The sequence below is a fragment of the Strigops habroptila genome, chromosome 2 (assembly GCF_004027225.2).
Source record: "Strigops habroptila isolate Jane chromosome 2, bStrHab1.2.pri, whole genome shotgun sequence".
Classification (NCBI taxonomy): domain Eukaryota; kingdom Metazoa; phylum Chordata; class Aves; order Psittaciformes; family Psittacidae; genus Strigops; species Strigops habroptila.
This window is the reverse complement of record NC_044278.2, coordinates 68,658,525-68,681,547: the sequence shown is the minus strand read 5'-3', so window position 1 is coordinate 68,681,547 and position 23,023 is coordinate 68,658,525. Positions and strand designations below refer to the sequence as shown.

The 23,023-nt window shown below is 37.6% G+C and overlaps 1 protein-coding gene across 1 annotated transcript in view; it reads left to right on the top strand.

Moving 5' to 3' along the window:
- Positions 1-23,023, top strand: part of ITGBL1 (integrin subunit beta like 1) — a 142,312-nt gene that overhangs the window by 46,576 nt on the left and 72,713 nt on the right. Inside the window, exons 3-6 of the mRNA XM_030473562.1 lie at positions 11,759-11,905; positions 13,670-13,792; positions 19,705-19,845; positions 22,716-22,856. Of these exons, the coding sequence (XP_030329422.1) occupies positions 11,759-11,905; positions 13,670-13,792; positions 19,705-19,845; positions 22,716-22,856 (552 nt within the window). The remainder of the gene's footprint in view (positions 1-11,758; positions 11,906-13,669; positions 13,793-19,704; positions 19,846-22,715; positions 22,857-23,023) is intronic.

Sequence of the window (23,023 nt, the reverse complement as noted above, 5' to 3'; positions counted from 1 at the left end):
TGTAGTTTTATGAGTATGTGTTCCCTTTTCTCCCCTCCAGCTCACTATGCAAAAGAGACGTAGCACAAATGTATTAGCTTCTAACTCAGTGGTGACTACATAGTCATTGAACAGGCCTTGTGCAGTGAGTTGGCTTGAATTAGGTGTAGGTTCTCCCGTGTGCAGCTCACGTACAGGTTGTGCTAGGATTGTCATTTTGACCTTTTGGGCATTAGGTTTACTATGCTGTGCATAATATCTAAGACTTGTTTTTTTACTCTGTGGACGTGACTTGTTCCATGTGATATGTAGCTGGCATGTTTACTGGAGCTTGTTTGACTAGCAAACTGTAGAAGGTCTGCTTTTATTTGAGAATGCTACAGAGAACTGTAATATACCTGTGCTAGAGTTTGTTATGGATCCCAGTAAAGAAGGCACCCAGACTCCATAAAGTATTGTTTAAAATACCTTTTCTTGGAGATAACACAGGAAGGAAAAAGGGGATAGTGCGGATAATCTTACATCTCTTCAGATTCTGGCAACCTTAAGCTGGCAGCAATAGATGGACCTCTAATCAGGGAACAGCAGGCTGCCTGGATCCTGTGTGTGCTGAGGTTCACCAACATTAGGGCCTTCAGACCTCCTACAGAATTTTCTTGCAAGTGAACATTATGGACACTTCAACTGTCAAGGAAAAGGGTGTTCACATAAGAACTTTAAGACAAAGGCAAAGATGCATAAGTGGCATCCTTGCCAGGCCACATGTGAGCCTGGCCACATATTTAATATATAACAAATCAAATGTTACTACTGCTAATCTGAGTTCACCCAGTCCTTAAAGTGGTTTGTGGTGTCAGCCTGTACTCTAGAGTACCAACTGCATGAATTTTGAATGTACAATGTGTATAACATAACTTTACCCCTTAATAACTTCTGTTTTGGTTTTTTTTTTGTTTTCCCAGTGATTTGATACACTGGTAACTTTTGAAGTCATTTAGTACTTAGCTGGATATATTTAAGCCATATCATCTTTAGCTAAGTCTTCAGTTAAGTAGCTGACCTTTTAAGATTTAGCTACAAACTTCCCATTAAAGCTGCTCTTCTTTCAGGTACTTAGTGATGAACTAAAAGCAGCTCTTCTCACAAAATGTCTTCCAATATCCAGGGTTTAGAAGCCCTGACTTCACGGCAGTGAGTGCTTGCTGATGTTATATGGCTGAGTGGGCCCCATTATGGCAGCGACAGGGCAGGGGCTGGCAGCCTGAGAGGCAGACATGGGGTCCTTGGCCATGGGCCAGGTGGAGGCAGCCCTGGGAGGCTGGGCATGGAGAGGGAGGGCTGGTGGTGCCCTCAGGGCCCTGACAGGCTCACTAAACTGCTGAAGGAAATAAAAATATCACAGCGAGGGGAGCCCAGAGTTTTTTACTGTATGCATGGTCACTACTGCTTCATCAGGGCAGACTTTCAAAGCACCAGGGGATACTGTACTGGGAAACATGGTGTTTGGCTAGGTGGAGAGGTAGTACCTGTGGCACCACCACCTAGCTGTAGCTCTGTAGGCCAGTGTGTTGGTGCAGCTCGCAGTAGAGATAGCAAGGAATTTTTGAATGAAACAGGATTTCACTGGAAACTTCACATTTGTTGAATCCAGAAGGAAAAGAGCTTTCCGCAAATTGCTCTTCAAACAGCTTTTTGAGAGAGATTTTCTCAAACAATAACCACTGCATGTTAGATGTTCAGGTCACTACCATAAGTTATCTGAGGCTGGAAGCATTAGGAGCCCATCTGTCTTTGGGCTAAGATCCACAGCTGGAAACCTTGAGAGCTCCTATACAAACACAGCTACCAATGTTCCCAGACTTCCTATCAGACAGCTGAAGACGTGAAACTGTAGAGGCCCTCAGCTTTTCATGGGTTCCTTTTTCATGCTCATGGGAATCTAGAAGACCTTTGATGGTTTGGCTTGAATTACGTAGCTGCTGGGCAGGCCTTTGGAGGCACAGTTGTTAATAAATTTATGTCTCCCCCCCCCCTTTTTTTTTTAAATATTAAAAATGCTGCATCATTTGAGAATTTTTTGGGATGGTGGTGGTGAAGCCAAACATCAACTGTTTAATGTCACAGAAAATCAGGAATTCTCTTTAGTCAGTTTTGGATCATCACTTTTGGGCTTATAGAGCCCAAAGGTCATGTGTAGCCATGGACCATGGAAGGAGCCAGTGAAGGAAGGGTAAGTGAGCAAGCATTTGTTAGGGGTTAAATCACCACAATCCTAGTAACTCAGTTATTTCAGCTCTTGAGCACAGTTACACAAACGTGAACCCACTGGGTTTATAAATCTTTCTCTCCTACAGGAATGTAGTTTTTAAAAAGTGTCTACAAGTTTTAGTGCCTACACAGCTAAATATGTGAAGCTTCTTTGTATTTTTTTCCTTCTCTGCAAGTTATTTCATGGAAAGGAATTGTTCATGTCTCAGGTGTAATTTTGTTCGATATGTTCAGTATTTTTACAAAAGTCTGCACTGGGAAAGTAATATACGGCAAATTGGTCTTCTAGAGAAGCCAAAGAATACTGCTCTGCCTATTAAAAGATCTTCCTACTTAAAAGTTGATTATTTTTGTTCTTCAAAAAAATGAGAAACCATTTGGTTAAAAATGAGTAGGGAATCATTCACAGAACCACTGAATTATTAATGGAAACCTTGACTCTAGACTGTTTTGATGGATAAAACTAATTTATCTCTGTCTCCCTGAGATATTTATATCGTCTGTCTAAACAGCATGAATCACATTTCAAATGATATCAGCTTGTGCCACCTCTGGGGTAACAAACTGGAGCTGATTCAATTGAGTGTTGCTTTCCTTCATTTTAATCATTCACAATATCTAATTGACTTTTATTACAAATGTGCCTGTTCCACTTTAGAGTGAATTTGAATTCATAGCCAAGAGGGGGAAAAAGGAAATGGCACTAATAAGCGATATCTTCCTCCCCCTCATATTTTCTACCCTTTTAGTAGAGGTAGAGGAAAAGTGAATATTTTCTTTGATTCTTGAAGTATGCATATGTATACATAGACATAACCTTATTTATACTGGTTACATATACACAGTAATAAAACACCTAGTTTTTTACATATAGAAATGTGGGGTTTATATAGCCTTCAAATAAAAGACTCAACCTATGAAAGACCATTTGGTGTCAGAGCACTGTCCAGTACATAAAGGTACTTAAACCGTGTATTACCCTTGCCATGTGTTGCATCTGGAAACAGTGAAATTGGAGTGGCAACGTTTTTGACATTTTCATGCCTTGCACATAATTTTTTCTTAAACAATGGCCAAAAAAGAATTCAGAATTGGCCATGAAATGAACTGCCAAAAAAATATAGTGTAATCAATAACAACTTCTATCAAATGAGAGCACATTCCTTACTGATCATGTATGCTGATGCAAACTTCAAGTGTTTTCTTAAAATATTCTTCTGTAATGCTAATACTTTTCATCTCCAAATTCAGCAATAGTACTTTAAAATCAGCTCACTCACGCAACTTGCATTGGGATATGATTAGAAGATTTTCAAACTGCTTTATTGACATTGACTTCAGTGATGGAGAACACGCTAAAGTATTAAGTTCCTTATGTCAACATGAAACAAAGAGGTTATTGCTATAAATAATATTACAGAGTGTTAATAATATAAATAGCCATTATACTTAGTTGATTTATAACCTGAAAAATAAACATCACCAGTCATGCCCTCACACCCATCACTGACATATTTTTTATATTTTAATGTGGGTTCTAATCGATTTTTTCTTTTTAGAACTCTATTGAATATTTGTTTACTAAAATATTGTGCTAATCAATCCCTGCAACACTTAATACAGCAAGTGCATAGGACTATTATGTTTTTTGTTTAATCTACTAGAGGGGTTTTCCTTAAGAAATATATACAGTAGTTTGTTGGGGTTTTTTTTATCCATACCTCGAGTTACGATTTAACAACATTAATGATGTTTTTGCTGTTAAAGTGCATCCAGTAATAACTAAATTGAGATGATTTGTCACCAGTTTTTATTTTAACTTCAAAAGTCCATTTCAGATAGACTTAAAGGAGCAGGAGGAATCCAGTCACCAAAAAGAGCTGAGAGGCAAACTGTGTTACAGACTTTGTGTGCTCTTGTCACAGTGACTGAGTCACTCAGGCAGCCCAAAGGCCAGTGCTGAATGTTCGTATCTGTTATTCTGGGCTACTTCAAGGTCTGGACACTTTAAATGAACACTAATAAATTGGCTTAACATAAGGACATCTAAGTTCAAAGTTTGGGGTTTTTTTAGTATTCTTTTGAGAAATAAATAAGGTTAAGTTTCTTTTCCTCCCTAAAGGCCTCTGTGCTTACTGTGGTGCTTTGAAAATCTCTGATGCAGTTTTTATCAGGGCTGTGGTTTGCTGATATGGGGCTTCAGTGGCAAAACTGGCTTGAAATGTTCTATCACTAGGTGGCTGTTTTCCTTCAAATTTCCCCATCTTTTTTGAGAGTTGTTTCTAAATCCAAATCAGTCCCCTTAATCAATCTATATTTTAGCCTCAGAGTATCAGCATATGGAGAGTAACAAATGATGGGATGTGAAGCAGGAGCCAGAATTTTTGTGAATTCTCCAGCATTGCTGAACCAAATTTCAGTAGGGGCAGAATCCCTAGGGTATACTGAAAAGGTCTAGAAGACATCTGGCTTTCACTGGAGATAGCACAACATAAACAACCAAGACCTCCCAGCCTTAAAGAGAAATTAATTTCAAGCATACTGACATAGAAAATAAAAATGATACAAACTTTTTCTTTTTTTCCCCCCAGAAACCGCAACTCCAACAATTCTGAAAAAAGACTCAGAGATATGCTTCAGTTGAATGCAAGGCATAGTTACTGAGAATTTCAAATGCAGCTAAACTAAATAGACCATTTTGCTAATCTTATCCTAGTGAAATCTGAAATATTTTCACTAGCTTTACATTGGTGTAAAGTTGCAGAATCTGCTTCACTAACTACAGGAAAGAAAATAATCCAGTTGGAAAGAACTATTAAAAACATCTTCACTATGCTGGTCTAGGTTGAAAGTGAAGAGCAATATTTCATTCTTTTTACTTTCCCAAAATTTTCAACTCTTACAGCTCAATCATCGTTCCTATCTATCATCCCAATTTAAAGTGGGAATCCATAACAACAAGTTCTTCATATTTCTTCACCTATTTCATGAAGTGTTTTTTAGATTTGAAAAGCACTTCATGAATCACTCTGTGGCTGCTAAAAATGAATAGTAATGAGCCCAATTCAATTATCATGCCAGCTGCTGATTTCCTTCTGATGGCTGACTCTATGCTATAGGGAGAAATCCTTATGCTAAATCTCACCTGCCTATAGGAAATAGATTCCATTACAGTTTTAAAATGAGAATTGCCCTCAATTGTATTTTTATGTAGAATAATTGGGCTTTAGCTATCAAAAATGTGTGACAGCAAGGACATCTGAGTGTATTTTAATGCCTGGTCAAACAGCCTGGATCTTTGTACTCCAATGAGAGACTTCTTTTGTAGTAAGAATTACTGTGCTATAACTAGGGCTGCACAACCACGTAAACAGATATTCTATCAAAGGCAGCATCTCCAATAGTGTTGGCTTAATGAACCAAAATTTAAGAGCTTGGTCCTTGCAGTCTAACAAGACCATGATTATAGTTTTACAATTGCCCCTAGACAAGGAGTGTTCTTTTCATCTTACAGAGAAAAGGGGTGAATATAACTTGAAAGATACTTTGTTGCCTCATTGTTTTGGGGTTGTTTTTTTTTTTGTTTGTTTGTTTGGTTTTAAAACTAGCTGTCCCTAACCGAATAACATCTAAAAGCTCTCAAACACCAAGAAATTTGTCCTTACCAAAATCTCTACGACAATGTTAATTATTATTATTGGCTTTATAAAAAAGAGAATTTATGCTCTTCTCTTGGAGCCCTGGTGATATTGTCCTGTGCCAGAGACTACCTAGAAAATGAAAAATCCAAGAGTTGAACCCAGTCACCTTTCTTTCAATTCAAGATCTTCGCTTCAAGATAATTTTTTTCTTATTTTTCTTTTATGCTAAGTGTTTCTAAGTAGTCTGCGTTTTTGTGCCCCACCAGTGCTCAGTCAAAAAGATAATCAGAGCACACAGCCATGCATACATTCACACATGCTCTTAGGTGGCAAAAGCAAGGTAGTTAACAAAAGTCATCTGTTTTGACTGTTTGCATTGCCTATGGAAAGTTTAACCACTAGGATGTAGCAGAGCTTTCATCCATAATGATATGATATAAAAAAACTCAACAAAAACTGGTACAAAAGTGGGGAGGATCTTATCCAGTAGAAGGCACAGAAATAGCAATAACACTGCTGAATTCTACAGTTTCTGTAGGTACGAAGAAATGAAAGCAATGTTCAAATTAGTTTTCTGGTTTACCCAATAATTATGCAAAATAATTGTTCTCATAAACTAATGGAATTCAACCTATAACTAAGCTGATATCCTTCTCCTTTTTTATTCAAAGCGTGTCAGATTGTTTAAAACCTGCCATAGATTGTAAGTGAAGCAAAAGAAAATGAATAAATGACAGTTTACCTGCACACATACAAGCCTAGTGATGCACTGAACTCCAAAGTCCCACCAGTTAAGTTTGCGCGTCCTGTTCAATCATTGTATGCTTCCCAGTAGTTTAGTGAAGACAGCCAAACTTGGAGGACTATTCAGCCCACCCAGGACCTGACTCACCCCACAGAAGTTCCTGTCTCTCATGATGGATTACAGCTGGATTCCAGCAAAATCGGGCTTCCAAATTGGTGCCTTGAATACATACAGTTCAGATGTGTATTCAGAACTTGTCAGAGATTTTACCTTTGTGTTTGTGCTCTTGGACCTATTGTTATGCAAACATGTAGTAGGAAAACATTTTTAGAAAGCACTTTGAATGAAGTTAAGAGTCCAAGGGCTGTGTGGAGACCTCATAGCAGCCTTCCAATATCTGAAGGGGGCCTACAAGGATGCTGGAAAGGCACTCTTCACCAGGGACTGTAGTGGTAGGACAAGGTTTAAACTTAAACAGGGGAAGTTTAGGTTAGATATTAGGAACAAGCTCTTTACTGTGAGGGTGGTAAGGTACTGGAATAGGTTGCCCAAAGAAGTGGTAACTGCTCCATCCCTGGCAGCGTTCAAGGCCAGATTGGATGAACCGTTCGGTGACATGGGTGTCCCTGCCCATGGCAGGGGGGTTGGAACTGGATGATCTAAAGGTCCTTTCCAACTCAAATCGTTCTATGATTCTATGAAAGGTATGTGATCAGATCCAAATGACTGAGGTTTAAATTAAATCTTTCAGCTGACATGTTTTAATTCCTACCCTATTGCAATGTTGCAAGTGGCTAAAATTCTACAGGTGTTTTCCCTTTAAAACTTGACTTATTATTCTGAGGTTTAGAGGCCCAATGGTAATTTTCCAGCATAAACTGGACCCATGTCCATTTTACACTGTGTCTAAGCATTTCAAATGCAGGTTTGCTACCATTTTCTGTCCCTGCTGATGCATATTCAACAGGTACATCTCAGGCTCTTTCAGCTAAAGGCTTAGTCACACCATCTTTCCAGGGCTGACATGATCATACACTCACGATCTTCTTGTTTCCAGCTGGGAAGGCCTTAGCCTATGGTCCTTTCCTTGTCCCTGGTGTGTGACCCTATGCTTTGTATTTCTAGACTCAATTCACTTTTATTGCCTCAGTCCTTCAGATTCTCAGTCCAGTTCATTCTGTATGATTTTTCCATCTTCACCTTTCTACTGAGGGCTTATTTGTTTGTGTCATTGACCAATATTGTTAGCATACTCTGAATTTTTGTATCAGTATCAGTATAAATCACATTTGGTTCCAAACCCATCCTTTGAAACATCACCAGTAATCTATCCCAGTAAAATCCCTTTTGGTCCTAATGTTTCCTTCTCTTAGATGAAGATGTGATTTTTTTTTTTTTCCTAAGTGGCATTGTGTCCAATACATATGATCTTATCAGCTACATTTCCTGTGTTCCTTTTCTTAAAATAGCAGTTACCTTATAAAGAGAGATGCTAGGTTAATTTGGCATAATGATAATCTATTTTGGGATAAATCTGTTACTCATATTTTTCATTTTTCATTACCTCAGTGTCTCTAGCTATGCAATGCTTCATAATTTGTTTCAAATCCTTGCACAGCTCATGAGGTTACAGTTGCTTGTTTTTATATTATCTGGATCATGCACATCCCCTTTTCTTAAAAGAAAAAAACATTAGTTTTGTTATTTTTCAGATGTTTGATTGCCAGTCTGATGTATTCATTAAAAGACTTTGTTATTAAACTGACCTTTCATGTGCGAATATTGTAAATACTCTTGAATGGAGATTATGGGGTATTGCCCTTCTGGTCTAGACACTTCCTTAAAAACAGTTTTATGTCTTTGTTTTGTTCTCATCTTAGATGAGTAATTTTCATTTCCACAGACTGTATCATTAGCCACACTGCATTTGCTGCTGTAGTCAACATCCCCATATTAATTTTGTTTTGGACTGTCTGTAAATTATCTTTAATCTTAACTGCTTTTTGCTGCTCAGTGAAGCCACTCTTTTTCCTTTTCTCTTTTTATTTGGATGATGAAAGTACATTTTAGTACTTGCATTTTTGCAAGATCTGACCCTGCCTAACATTTTCTGTTCTCACTTTCTCCATCTATTTTCTGACATCTGACAGTTTTCCTTGCATATTAGTTTAATTTTCCACCCTATAAGCTTTCTGCATATGCCAGATATACTCTCTGAGGTGACTGCTCATCTAGTTAGAGATGGAGTGCTTTGTTATAAAAGGTTTTTCCACATGTTTGAAGCTACAAGTTTTTCACAGCCCACAGCCACAGACTTTTTCTTGAAGGAATTCTACTACTTCCTTGAGTCTTCATTATTTCCCTTATTTTCTGACTTTTTAAAAGTGAAAATCTGATTTATCTACGTTTAGCATTTATTAATTTTACAGCCTTTTTTTTTAAAAAAAAGTCACGTCCTCAGATACCTGTGTCTACCCCTCACTGGTAGAATTGATTTTCTGTGAAGTTACAGTATCACCTCACAGTTCTCACAGTGCTCTTTACTCTTTATTTACTGTTTCATAATATTATTTGCTTTCTAAATTATGCAGAAATGAAGATACAATAAAAGGGATCCTACACAAACCTGTCTGAAAGGAATCGGAAACCTTTTGTACCCTATTTAATTTTCTTACAGCTTATCAGATACTTGCTTTACAGTTCATCACATCACTATTTTTGCCATGAAGAAGACCATAAGATTGGTACACGTGGATGTGGGAAATAAGCAAGAAGATTACTATGTCAAACTGGCATGCAGTTCTACTGCATTATCTACGTGACAGGGAAGATACAGTGAGTTATACAAGCTATTACAGGCAGTTTTATGGCCTTCTACACTCCAATATAGTCCTCTCACACAAATTTTGGGGCAGAATATTGCCGTTGCTTTACAATTTAAAACAAAACAAAACAAAAAAATTGGCAAAATTACGATGTTTTAAGAGCATGATCAAGGTAAAAATCATTCATGCAATCTTACAAGTTCATATTAATTAAATTCCTTGTAGTTGCTTTCACAGTTGCATGCAGGAGATCTTCCATTATTTCTCTCAGTTTAATTTAATTTCATTTTTTGTTATTTTCTTGTTAAATAAAGCCAAGAAACTGCTCTGTATGACTACTCTTATAGAAGTCTTTTTTTCATTTTCTTTAAGCAGAAATTAATTTCTTAAGTGAAATTGTTATTTTCCTCTGTGGACCATATGTGAGATTAGTGGATCTCTAACCGAGAGAGGTTATTGCTGCTGGACCATCAGTAGTAACCAGGAGTTCTTCTGCCTTACTCTGTCATATAGAATGGGAATATCAGTCCTCCTTTTATAAGAGCATCTTTTCTTCACCAGCAGACATCAAACTATTAATCACAAAAGTACCTAACATACATAAAGAATGCAAAGTCATTGTGTTAATAATAGTAAATTCCTTCTTTGAAAGGAAGGAAAACAGGAAGATTGTTATGCTTTGTCTTTAGGTATTTTAGCTACCATTTTCTGGAATGGCTTATGCTGTCGCCTTCAGTGGAGCAGAGTAATCAGAGTAATGGCAAGAGTAGGTTTTTATGATATATTTTATATCTTACGCCTTTTCTTTGTTTTGTTTTGTTTTGTTTTGTTTTTAATTGTCCTTTACTAACAGAGAGTTATTCAGCAATTTTTAAGGTGGAAACTCCTGTTTTAAAAGACAAACTAACATGATTCTATCATATGGCTTTGAACTACATTTTTTCAGCTGAAGAATTGTATCTTGTCTTAGGACCATCTTGGAAGGCAAACAAAATTTTGCTGAGCAACATAAGATAGATAGATACTCCTTTTTCTCATTAAAATTTTCTATTTGCAATAGTTATTTTAATTCCTTCTTACTGGCAGTAGACTGGGCTTGTATTTTCAGGCAGTTGACTCTAACTGCAGGCAACAGATGTATTTAAAGTAGACTGCAACAAGATTCTATTTATTTTTGAGAATGGAAGGGAATCTTCTGTCAATCAGATATACATTCAAGTGTTATTTTTTTTTTAATTTAATATTCTATTTTAAAAGATTTGCATTTGTTTTCACATTTGATACTTAAAATTGTAAAGGAATGCTAAAGAATTATGTGATAGAAATTTTCACCTGGAATTTAATGTGGAACATGATACTTAATGTGCAACATAAATAGTGTAAATTGTCAATTCATTTGCATATTTGTGTATTTTTCAAGAAAACTAAAGAAGTTTTATAAACAAACTTTCCTTACTTTTACCAGTCTTGATGCTATTAGGTATATTACAAATTTTCAGCAATGTGTTATTGAAATGATGGAAGGCAAGCATGACATCTCCTAATAGATTGAGCAGCTGCATTGGTTCTTTAAGATACTTCACACTTAGCAAATAATCATAAGTAAATATAGTCCCACGAGTATCAAAATATACTACATTGCCAATATTGTGTCAATGTTTAAAGACAAAATTCAGTTTTGCAGCGGCAGCCAAGTAGACTTTAAGTGGGTGGGAGAAGGCTGGAAGAACCAGTAGCCAGGGGAGGCTTGAGGAAAAAGGATTTACATCTCTCAGTAGAGGAAGGAGCTGCAGGTGCTGCTGCATGAGGAAGTTACTGCTTGCTGCTATAGCTGTCCTTCTCCTCACTCCTCTTCAGGATTTGTACCATAATCATTAATCCAGTGTCTTTGTGCTGCAGATTCTAGCTATTCTTTTCCTACAGCTGGTCAAGGAGGTGAATGGAATCTCTGTGCATGGAGTTTTGTTGTGTTAATAACAGTAAACAGTAGACATATATGGGAATGAGAAAGGGATGAAAGTAGTAAGAAAGCCCATTGTTCATACAGGATGTTTTAGTTCTGTATTCCTTCATAAAATAAGAATTCATATGTATCTATCAAAATTACATACATTAGATTTCAAAGTCATGGTGATTCCAGCTGTCTCCTCATATTTAAGATCATATTTATTCATTTCTATTTTTAATTGCATATGAACTATGTTAATCATGTTCATTTAAAACTATAATTGATGGAATCTATTTTAAAAACTGGATTAGAAAATACAAGGACTTGACACACTCTTTCCTTCCATTGCTAGGCCACGGGAAGTGCGACTGTGGGAAGTGCAAATGTGATGAAGGCTGGTATGGTGAAGCTTGTCAGTATCCAACTACTTGCAATCTTACACGGAAGAAAAGTAATGAAATGTGCAAGAATTCTCAAGATATCATCTGTTCTGGTGCAGGTAAGAGGTCTTTTGTTGGTTTTGGTGGCTTAATGTTCTCCCTGTGTTATTTTGAGAATCACTGTAATTACTTTTCTAATTAGGAATTTTGTAGAGTATGTTTCAAGAGACTAAGAAATAACTGTATGTATACTAAAATGCTTAATTTTCATATAGGTCTATTCCTGTGCATATGATGTGCACTGATTCAGAATGCCTACTTTAGTACCCTGGTTTATCCATAGCTATTTTAGGTTGATGAAACTGCAGCTGTGTCATGCATTTTGCCTATCAAAAGGTTATAGTAATGGCATTAACACAGAAATGGCAGAAATGGCATTTGCATATAATTTTCCAGGACATTTATAAGCTGCACAATTTTTTGAGACACTTTCTATAAGCTGTTCAATGATTATTAAAAACTGTTGTGAAGATCTGCTGAAGCATTTTAATGGGGTACTTCCATCTTCACTTTTGTGATTTGGTATCTCTCTGTTCTCTAATTCTTTAATTTTATAACTCATCCTAGTTTTAACAGGAAGCCCTTTCCTTAAAAAAATCAGAGGAAAAAATAATAGCCTTTTAGAAGACTTCACTGCAGGATCGTAAAATTTTGAAGGGCATGTGCTACCAGTCATGGTTTGAGACCAAAATCTTCCTAACAGTTTTACAATTACATTGATCTCTGAGTGAGATAATGTTTCAAGAACTCCGCTTCTACTCATTATTGCTGGCCTTTAATCTCTGTCTGAGTACATACATTTTCATACAACTAAATTTCTCACAAGGTAGTTGCTGACATGAGCAAAGAACCCAAAGGATTTTTGGGACTGGCTACAGAGAAACTAGGCAATCACAAGTAGGTGTGAATCCAATATAACATAAAATATTGAACATACAGCATGCATTTCATTTATAACAATAACATAGATTATATGAAACTCATAATCATTTGGCGAACGAGAGACACCTAAATGACACCTAAACTGAGTCTCAAAAATAAGCATGGTTCATTGTGATCAAAGTACTTAAACAAGAATGTTAAGACCTGTTTTTCCTCTTTCTTTCCTTGACTAGAAGTGCCCCCACTCTAACGACTGCTGAAAGTGACAAAGAGGGGAGTGTTTGTGAGAAGTATAGATGCTTTTGTTTCTGCTGGTATCAAACAGGACATGAATTCCAATGAGACCAGCTAGGGAGTTTGGGGTAACTTTGATACCATAGATAACCATAGGTAGCCATAGACATTTTGTCTTAATGGGATTGCCTTTCAATGTACTGCTGACATTGCCTTTGGGATCTGAGCTCAGTTCAATTGCCAGTAAAGATGGGGAGGGATGATATGAGTTGTTGCAAAAACAGTCCTCTACTGTCACACAGGTAAACATTTAATGTAATTCTTTTCATGAACCAATCAAGATCCACTTAAAATGTAACTTTTCTGACTCAACTGCTCCTAATCATTTGTCAGAGCAACTAGGGCATCCTACCTAAACCAAGATTCTCTATAGGATTTTTGCTTTTTTTCTGACTGTGCAAGTCCTTAATATATTTACTTATGACTGTTATATGTTATCATGCATTATATTTCAAACTGGAAAATATTCAGGAGTATATTTACAGCTAAGATTGGGCTTTCTGTTGATATGGATTATTTCTGTGTCTGTCTTTATTTGTCTGGATGAGATTTCAGCCTTCTCGGAAATAAAATACATACCATCTCTGATGGACTAATGAAACTTTTCATAAACTGCAGTCATTGAGTACTGTCTTAAATATTTCCAGGTACATGTCAGTGTGGCAGGTGTAAATGTGCAAACTCAGAAGGAACTGGACTGGTCTATGGTAAATTTTGTGAATGTGATGACAGAGAATGCATAGATGATGAGACAGAAGAGATTTGTACAGGTATGTATTTTAGTGAGTACAAGAAGGGTGGTGAAGATTAATGCAGGCTGTTATAAAATCATTTAATTGTGTGGACCTACAAAATGTCTACTGAATGTATGACTTCTTAAAAAATTTGCAAGAATTTAGCTTGCAAATTGTAAGTAAGTGGGAATTTCAGGTGCAAAAATGAGCTAAACTAGGAGGTTAAAGAATGAAGAAATCCTGTGACATCTAACTCTTTTTGGAAGAACTGCGAAAAGGATTTTACAATGTAATTCACTAAGGTAATTTGCAGCATAGTGTGTTTCTCTTTGGTAGAATATAAGAAATGTGAATCCTTTATAGCACAGATGAGAGCAAGATGGAGGACAGAAAGAAAAATGAAAGAAAAAAAGAAAATTAGATTACTGAAAATTTTGTCAAGGAAGCAAAAATTTAAAAGAACAAGAATAAATATGGATGAAAACTCAGAAGCAATTCAGGAGACAAAAAGGGAAAGGAATGAACGAAGAAAAATTTGAACTGTGATAGCAAAGGCAAAATAATAAGATGGAGTGAAATCTGCTGATAGATAGAACAGCAACCAAAATTCAAACTGTTATTTCATTGTAAGATAGGAACCTGGCAATTTAATGTTGTGCAATGCACATCATTTATGGCATTATAAATGGTGTTGCTGATATTACTAGGGAGGCTTGTCCTTAAGCTGGAAATTGCTACAAATATTTTTCAGGTTATACATGCACATACTGTGTCTGTATGCATACAGGACAGTTCAGAACTGCTTTTAGACTATTCATACTCTGATAACAGCGCTTGCTCTGTGTGGGTATATATATAGAGAGAGGGAGTACTTGTGTAAAATAGCTTTATCTATCCTTATCCTTACACAGAGAACAAAATAAATTCTATATATTTAAGTGCCCTTGAAGGCAAAAAGAACTTTTTTTTTGCATAGGATTAGGTAGAGATTTTAAATGAGGGTAAACAAAATGATCCTGTGAAGTCCAAATCCAAGAGTAGAATACAATATTTCCTCTAATTTCCTAAAATAAAATGAATGGAAGGCAATAACTTTTGTGTGCCAGTGATGCCATATATATTTATTTGCTTGTAACAATGCATATGGTACCAAATATGATAAAAATTCACCTTTTATTTAGTTCCAGTAAATTCTCCCTCTGCTGTTTTCGTCAGGTTTTTTCCACCCACACATGTATGGATGCTGGTTTACATTGTTAGGTTTTTTCTTAGGTCTCATTTCCATTTGTTTCATCCAGTGGTACCGTATTCCAAAACAGACCAGATGCATCTCTGTAAAAAACTAGTTTTACATGCATACAGATAACAAAGTATGCTGCTATAACAGGACAAGAAATTATACTTGATTCAAGTCTCTAAGGGCTGTGATTCATCCATACAAAAGCCCTGATACCTTATTTAAGGTTTGGAGCATTTTAAAGTAAATATGAGTTATAAACTAATGGTATGCTTGACTTGGCTAGGTTGTAAGCTGAAAAGCTTATGCACATGGGCTACAAGTGTTATATTTTGCTTTGCTTTCTAACAAACCTCTACAGGACATAACCATATGTATTGACAAGGGCATGTAGTGGTAGGAAAAGGGGTAATGACTTTAAACTGAAAGAGGGTAGGTTTAGATTAGATATTAGGAAGAAGTTCTTTACTGTGAGGGTGGTGAGACACTGGCGCAGGTTGCCCTGTGGATGCCCCATCCCTTGAAGTGTTCAATGACACATTGGACAGGGCTTTGAGCAACCTGGTCTAGTGGAAGGTGTCCCTGCTCATAGCAGGGGAGTTGAAGCTAGATGAACTTTTGAGGTCTCTTCCATCCTGAACCATTCTATGATTCTATGGTCTTACATTGAACCAGGCTTTATGCAGAAAAAATGGTCACTGCATGAACTGAAGGTCAAAGGAACATAATTTCATCACAGAAAGAGAAGACCTCACACACGTATCTGGTTATTGCTTCTCTCTCCCCTCCACATGTTGCCTTTAATACCATCTTTCCTTCCATAGGATTTCCACCACAGGAATCATTTAGATTTATTTGTGAAGTAAAAAGAAACAGTGTTCAAACCCAGTTCTGCTTAGGTAGCATTGGCCCCTTGGACACTCAGTCTGTCCACAGGCAGGGTGAACCCAACCAGTGCAATCAGTTCCTGTTGTACTTTCCCAGTTTGCGTAGCACCTATTTAGTTGCTACATATCCTCGACTGCCCTTGAAGGTATAGACAAATCTTGAAAGAAAGCAAATTCAGGAGGATCAAACTAATGAAAAACCAAAAGCTTCTATTTACATACGTTTCTAAAGACTGCAGCTGTGAGCTGTGTTTTTATCCTGGAAAAGCATACAATGCCATGCTGAGATATAGAATAGTAGAATCAGAATAATAAGGGTTGGAAAGGACCTTAAGATCATCTAGTTCCAACTCCCCTGCCATGGGCAGGGACACCTTGCCCTAAACCATGTGGCCCAAGGCTCTGTCCAAACTGGCCTTGAACACCGCCAGGGAGGGAGCATCCACAACCTCCCTGGGCAACCCATTCCAGTGCTTCACCACCCTCACTGTAAAGAACTTCTTCCTTCTATCTAATCTAAACTTCCCCTGTTTAAGTTTGAAGCCATTACCCCTTGTCCTACCACTACAGTCCCTAAGGAAGAGTCCCTCCCCAGCATCCTTATAGGCCCCCTTCAGATACTGGAAGGCTGCTATGGGGTCTCCACGCAGCCTTCTCTTCTCCACGATGAACAGCCCCAACTCTCTCAGCCTGTCTTCATACGGGAGGTGCTCCAGCCCTCTTATCATCCTCGTGGCCCTCCTCTGGACTTGCTCCAACAGCTCCATGTCCTTTTTATGTTGAGGACACCAGAACTGTACACAGTACTCCAAGTGAGGTCTCACGAGAGCAGAGTAGAGGGGCAGCGTCACCTCCTTTGATCTGCTGGTCACGCTTCTTTTGGTGCAGCCCAGGGTATAGTTGGTTTCTGGGCTGCAAGCGCACGCTGCTGGCTCATGTTAAGCTTCTTGTCAACCAACACCCCCAAATCCTTCTCCGCAGGGCTACTCTGAATCTCTTTTCTGCCCAACCTGTAGCAGTGCCTGGGATTGCCCCGACCCAGGTGTAGGACCTTACACTTGGCTTGGTTAAACTTCATAAGGTTGGCATCGGCCCACCTCACAAGCGTGTCAAGCTCCCTCTGGATGGCATCCCTTCCCTCCAGCATATCAACCGAACCACACAGCTTGGTGTCGTCAGCAAACTTGCTGAGGGCGCACTCAATCTCACTGTCCATGTCGCCGACAAAGACGTTGAACAGGACCGGTCCCAACACCGATCCCTGAGGGACACCACTCATTACAGGTTTCCAACTGGACATCGAGCCATTTACCACAACTCTTTGCGTGCGGCTATCGAGCCAGTTTTTATCCACTGAGTGGCCCATCTATCAAATTGGTGTCTCTCCAATTTAGAGACAAGGATGTCATGCGGGACAGTGTCAAACGCTTTGCACAAGTCCAGGTAGATGACGTCAACCGCTCTGCCCCTGTCCGTCAGTTCTGTGGCTCCATCATAGAAGGCCACCAAATTGGTCAGGCAGGATTTCCCCTTAGTGAAGCCATGTTGGCTGTCACCAACCACTTCGTTGTTTTTCATGTGCCTTAGCATGCTTTCCAGGAGAATCTGCTCCAAGGTTTTGCCAGGCACAGAGGTGAAGCTGACTGGTCTGTAGTTCCCCGGGTCTTCCGCCTTCCCCTTCTTGAAAATGGGGGTTATATTACCCTTCCTTTCCTGTTACCTTTCACATCCCTTGCCAAACTTAATTCTGGCTGGGCCTTAGCTTTCCTAACCTGGTCCCTAGCTTCCCGGGCAATGCTCCTATATTCTTCCCAGGCCGCCTGTCCTCGCTTCCACCTTCTATAAGCTTCTTTTTTCCCTCTAAGTTTCCTCAGCAGCTCCTTGTCCATCCATGGAGGTCTCGTGGCCCTCCTGCTGCACTTTCTTCTAGTTGGGATGCAACACTCTTGAGCACGTAGCAGGTGATCCTTGAATATCAACCAGCAGTCTTGGGCCCCCCTGCCCCCTAGGACTATATTCCATGGAACCTTACTAAGGAGGTTCCTGAAGAGGCCAAAGTCTGCTTTCTTGAAGTCCAGGGAAGTGAGCTTGCTGCATGCCCTTCTCACTGTCCTGAGGATCTCGAACTCGACCATCTCGTGATCGCTACAGCCAAGGCTGCCCTGGAGCATCACATTCCCAACCAGCGCCTCCCTGTTGGTGAGCACGAGGTCAAGCATGGCACCTCTCCTTGTCAGCTCCTCTATTGCTTGAAAGAGGAAGTTGTCTTCCACACAGTCGAGGAACCTCCTGGATTGCTTCTGCCGGGTCGTACCGTCCCTTCAACAGATGTCAGGATGGTATGGATGTATTTTAATCTTTGCACAATGGGAATGTATTTTTTAAGTAAATTAATTATCAGGTAAGACAGAGTTACAAAGATGTATCAAGCTTTTCCAGTCTTAGTTGGATTTTTATCAGTCAGTTGACTTTATCACTTTTAATTTGAGGTTACATAAACTTTGGAATCAAGTTGCAGCTTATTTTTTATAAAATATCATGGTTTCTAGAAAATTAAATTCTAATCATGGTAATTTTAACCCAAGGCACTTTTTTTTTTTTTTTTTCTCTCTAATGGAGTGATTTTGTCTTCAGTCAAGAGCAAGAGGTAGAAAATTATATCATTTAATTCATAATTATTTGAGGGCTATACAAGAGTGAGTGAAGAATGAAGTAGTGATGTTTTAATCTGCAAAAATTGCCAGTGGATCAAGTTAATTTGCTTCTTCAGCTTTTTTCCTTTTATTTCTTGTCCCCTGGTAAAGAGCAACCGTTTCGTAATAAACATTATTTTAGACTTTGTTGTTTATTTATCTAAGTATTTTTATCTTCTGCTATTTTTTTACATGTAACCAAACAGTCGTAATGAAAAATCCATGTGTAATTGTAAAAACAGAAAAAAAAAATCTGTTCCCCAGGTCTGAATTTGCACTCTTGATAGTTAAGGATATAAGTAAGTTGACCAGACTGTGATAGAGATGACCAGGTCTACTAAGCTTAACATACCTGGAGGGAAAAAAAGAGAAGATCCTGACTTGATCCTTCTAGTAAAGAATTAATTTATGGCCTTAGGATTGGTAAGAGTTGCAACTACTTAATTTAAATGCTTTGTGTCATTGAAACACATGGCAGAATAACCTTAGTGGATCAAAATATTCAGAAGCTGGTTTCATGAAGCCTCAGATGACCCAACTATCTTCTGGGGAGATGGGTGGTTTGTTAAATGAAGATCTAAAAGGTTCATTTTACTATTTCTTATCTTTCATGAACTGGTTTATCTATGTTCAAAGATCTTAACAGGTAAGAAGGGAAGCCACATACGATGTAGACAGTTTGTAAATCAAAGTCCCTCTGCTGGAATTATCTGAGGAGTCAAGAGCACACAATGTTTTCCTAGACATGCTAAGTATGGTGGGCAAGTGTGTCCTATCTTAACATTTAAAACTGTGCTGAAATTTTAACTGTTACATTTACTGTCTTCCAAATTTTCCTATAAAGTTTCAAAAATTAAGCTTACAAATATAAAAATACTGATTATTATTAGTTCTTATTGATTAGATTTAATATGTAAGTATTTGAAAACTTATTCTAAAATAGACTCAGGGGAAAAGCATAACTCAGATATCCTTTGTCTTGTTTTATGTAGACATATACAGTCCATAAACTGTTTCTATTCTGAGTCTAGTGCTAAAAGTTTTTAAAAGAAAAGATCAAAACAGTTAAATTGTTAATGCCTTTTAAAAACTTGCCTCTTTCTCACTGTATAAAATTTGTTTTGGCTTAAGGCCATGGAAAGTGTTACTGTGGAAACTGTTACTGTGAGGCTGGTTGGCATGGAGATAAATGTGAATTCCAGTGTGACATCACCCCCTGGGAGATCAAGAAAAGATGCACATCTTCAGATGGCAAAATCTGCAGCAACAGAGGTGTGTCGTTCGCACGTTCCTTCTATGCATATTTATATAGCTTGTTTTTATTTTACAGTATGCATTTTCTGCAGTAGGACATCATAGATGGTGTTTGCTGATAGTTTCTAATTTGCTCTCACTTATTTCAAATCTGGATATGCATTTCCAAGTGAGTGGGTAGATACCTGTCTTTAGGTACAAACTTACACAAATCCACACCCTTTTTTGGATTAAGCTGACCCAAGTTGTCTTCATCCTTCACTTTTGACTGAGCAGGATAATTTGTTAATATATCTGTTTTGGTGAGAGGCCTACCCTCCAAAATAAAATATTAGCAGACTTTTGATTTAGAATGGATTGGTGCTGTAAGGCCAACAGGGCTGTATGTCAATTCACTCTTCAAGGAGACCAAAGGCCCACAATTGAATAAGGAAAATGAAAACACAAAGCTTTTCATTTCCACTGCAACATGAAAAAAACCAACTACGAATTGTTCAGTAACAATACGGTGGAATGCATACAGATCTGGAAAGGTAGACGTCACACAGTGTTTCTAATTTCATGGGATTTTCTTAGCACAAAGTTCTGCCTAATTTTGCCATTTTTGAAAAAAAAAAAAAAAAAAAAAAAGAAAGGCACAAAATAATGTTGCTTTTTACCAGCTGCTGTGTTCGGTTTCACTGAACAAACAGTTAAAAAAAGCATGTTATTTTTTGGGTGATGATAGTCCAGAGTAGTTACAGTAGTACTTAAGCACAAGCCACATAGAAAGTTCTCTTAGAAACATCTCTACTGACAAAACCTGCTATAATGCGAACATCTAATTATCCTGAGAGCATACAGAAAACTCTCTTGTCTTAATTATGAGGAAATTGAAAGATTGGCTCAAATAGATCATGTAGCCTCATTTGGTCTTGCAACATTAGCAGTAAAAAAATTTCTGTAATTCTGGGAATAATAAATATCAAAATGGCTTCAGATCAGATGCTTTGTACAAAGAAAGTAATTACTTGACAAAGAATTTCTTGTCAAAGCAATTTTTTTGTTCAAATTTCAAATTTTAATGTGCAAGTATTTCTTTAAATTTACATTGTAATTGGGGCAAATGAGCTGATATTCTGAATAGCTCTCCTATACAAAGTTACATTCATGGGATACTTCTATATTTTTAGCCTTTCATATTTTATCCATATAAAAATTTTGAAGGCTTTTGACAACATAAAGTTGCTTTCCAACACAGTATTTCTACTCTCTATAGTCCTATTAACCCAGATCTCTGTTTTCGTACATCTTGTGATACAGCTGAAGTTCACCTTGCCAGTCTTGGGCCTTCTAAAAATTAAATGTCAAGGCTAACCTTGCTCTTTACCCTCCTTCAGTGCTAAGATGGATAAATTGTCTGTATCTTTCCACCAACTGCCTAGTCAACCAGCTGAAACCAGATGTGAACCTTTAGAATTTTTAAACTTTGGTGAGATGGTGCTTTGCATTCCAATATCCAGGACAGCTGATCCAAATTCACTTTGAAGTTGTTTCTGGGAAGATTAATCACTCTCTGGAGGCATTTCCTCATTTTCTCGGCTTTTTTTTTGTTGTTGTTGTTGTTGTTGTTGGGGTTTTTTAGTTCTCCTTCAGTAATGGCACTGAGCTGTGAAAGTATCAAAAATGAAGTGCACATTTCTTGAGGACTGTCTTGGTGGCTTTAGCACTAAATAGGGCAGCAGCTCTTCTGCATGATGTAACGGTCATGCATCCACGGTTGTGTAAACCTTCTCTTTTCAGAGGATGTGCCCATGTCTACATACACTCTTTAGTCATGCTGTCCTGATATCCTCAAATGCATTATATTGTTCAGAGTGATCTCAATAAGACAAAGGCTTGATGGAGTAACAGACAGTGAAGCTACTCTTAAGGTGATGAACTGCATGCATCTGTAAGGTTCGGCTGCTGCTTTATGCTTATTGACATCTCAGAAAAAGTAGTGAGTGTATGGCCCTGAAGCATATTTAGATTTCTGAATAGGGAGACTGTCTTTTTTTGTCCTGACTTTTCCTAAATAAGTAGGATGTGTGTTCTCTGTATATCAGTAAGGTTGTGCCAAATTAGTATCTTTGTCATATTTCACATTTCCCTTTTTATTGTGAACAACAGATCAGAACTTGGAAAAGGGGAAAAGTATCATTTTCATGTAGATCTGTGCTGATGATCTTAGGTAGAGAATGACCTCCTAGACACTTTCAGCTAGATTAGAATGTGGATTCCCTTCCAGTTGAAATGTTTATGCTTTAACAATCATTAATTATCCACTGTGCCCAAGCACAAGTTATTTAAACAACATTGATTTTTATTCTCATTAGTCTCAAGGCAAGTTACTGCTGATGCCAAAGATTTACAGTTGTTCTGTGGTCTATGTTTTTCTGTTGATTCCTAACAAGGCTCAACAGCAAAAAGAAACTTGAACAGGAAGCCAACTTGTTTGTATAAAGTATTACTACTAAATAATCACAGAAGGTTTTAAGTCATAGAAGATGAACATACACTCATGATTAACACTTGCAGCTTTGAAAGTGCATTCCTGTGAGAGCAGAAAATTCACAAGTGTAAATTCCTGTAATCAAACTACTATTACTCTAAATTGCTCCATTAATCTGCTCTGACTCTCTTTTTCTTTTTCTTTTTCTTTTTCTTTTTCTTTTTCTTTTTCTTTTTCTTTTTTTCTTTTTCTTTTTCTTTTTCTTTCTTTTTTTCTTTTTCTTTTTCTTTTTCTTTTTCTTTTTCTTTTCCTTTTTCTTTTTCTTTTTCTTTTTCTTTTTTTTTTTTTGTTTTTATTTTCCTTTTTCTTTTCTTTTTTTTTTTTCCCCTTCTTTTTTGTTTTCTTTCTTTCTTAGGCACTTGTGTATGCGGGGAATGCACATGCCATGATGTGGACCCAACTGGCGACTGGGGAGATATTCATGGAGATACTTGTGAGTGTGATGAAAGAAACTGCAAAGCAGTGTATGATAGATATTCTGATGACTTCTGTTCAGGTAAGGAATATACATAAAAGGAACTTAAGTGCAGTTTTATGACATAAACATTCAATTGGTCTGATCTTGCTCTTCCTTAGTCCTCCAATTCTCATTTTCCTAGCTTAAAATATACCAAGCTTTAGCTGGTTTTGTTTTTTGTCTTCGGTTTTTTTTTTGGGGGGGGG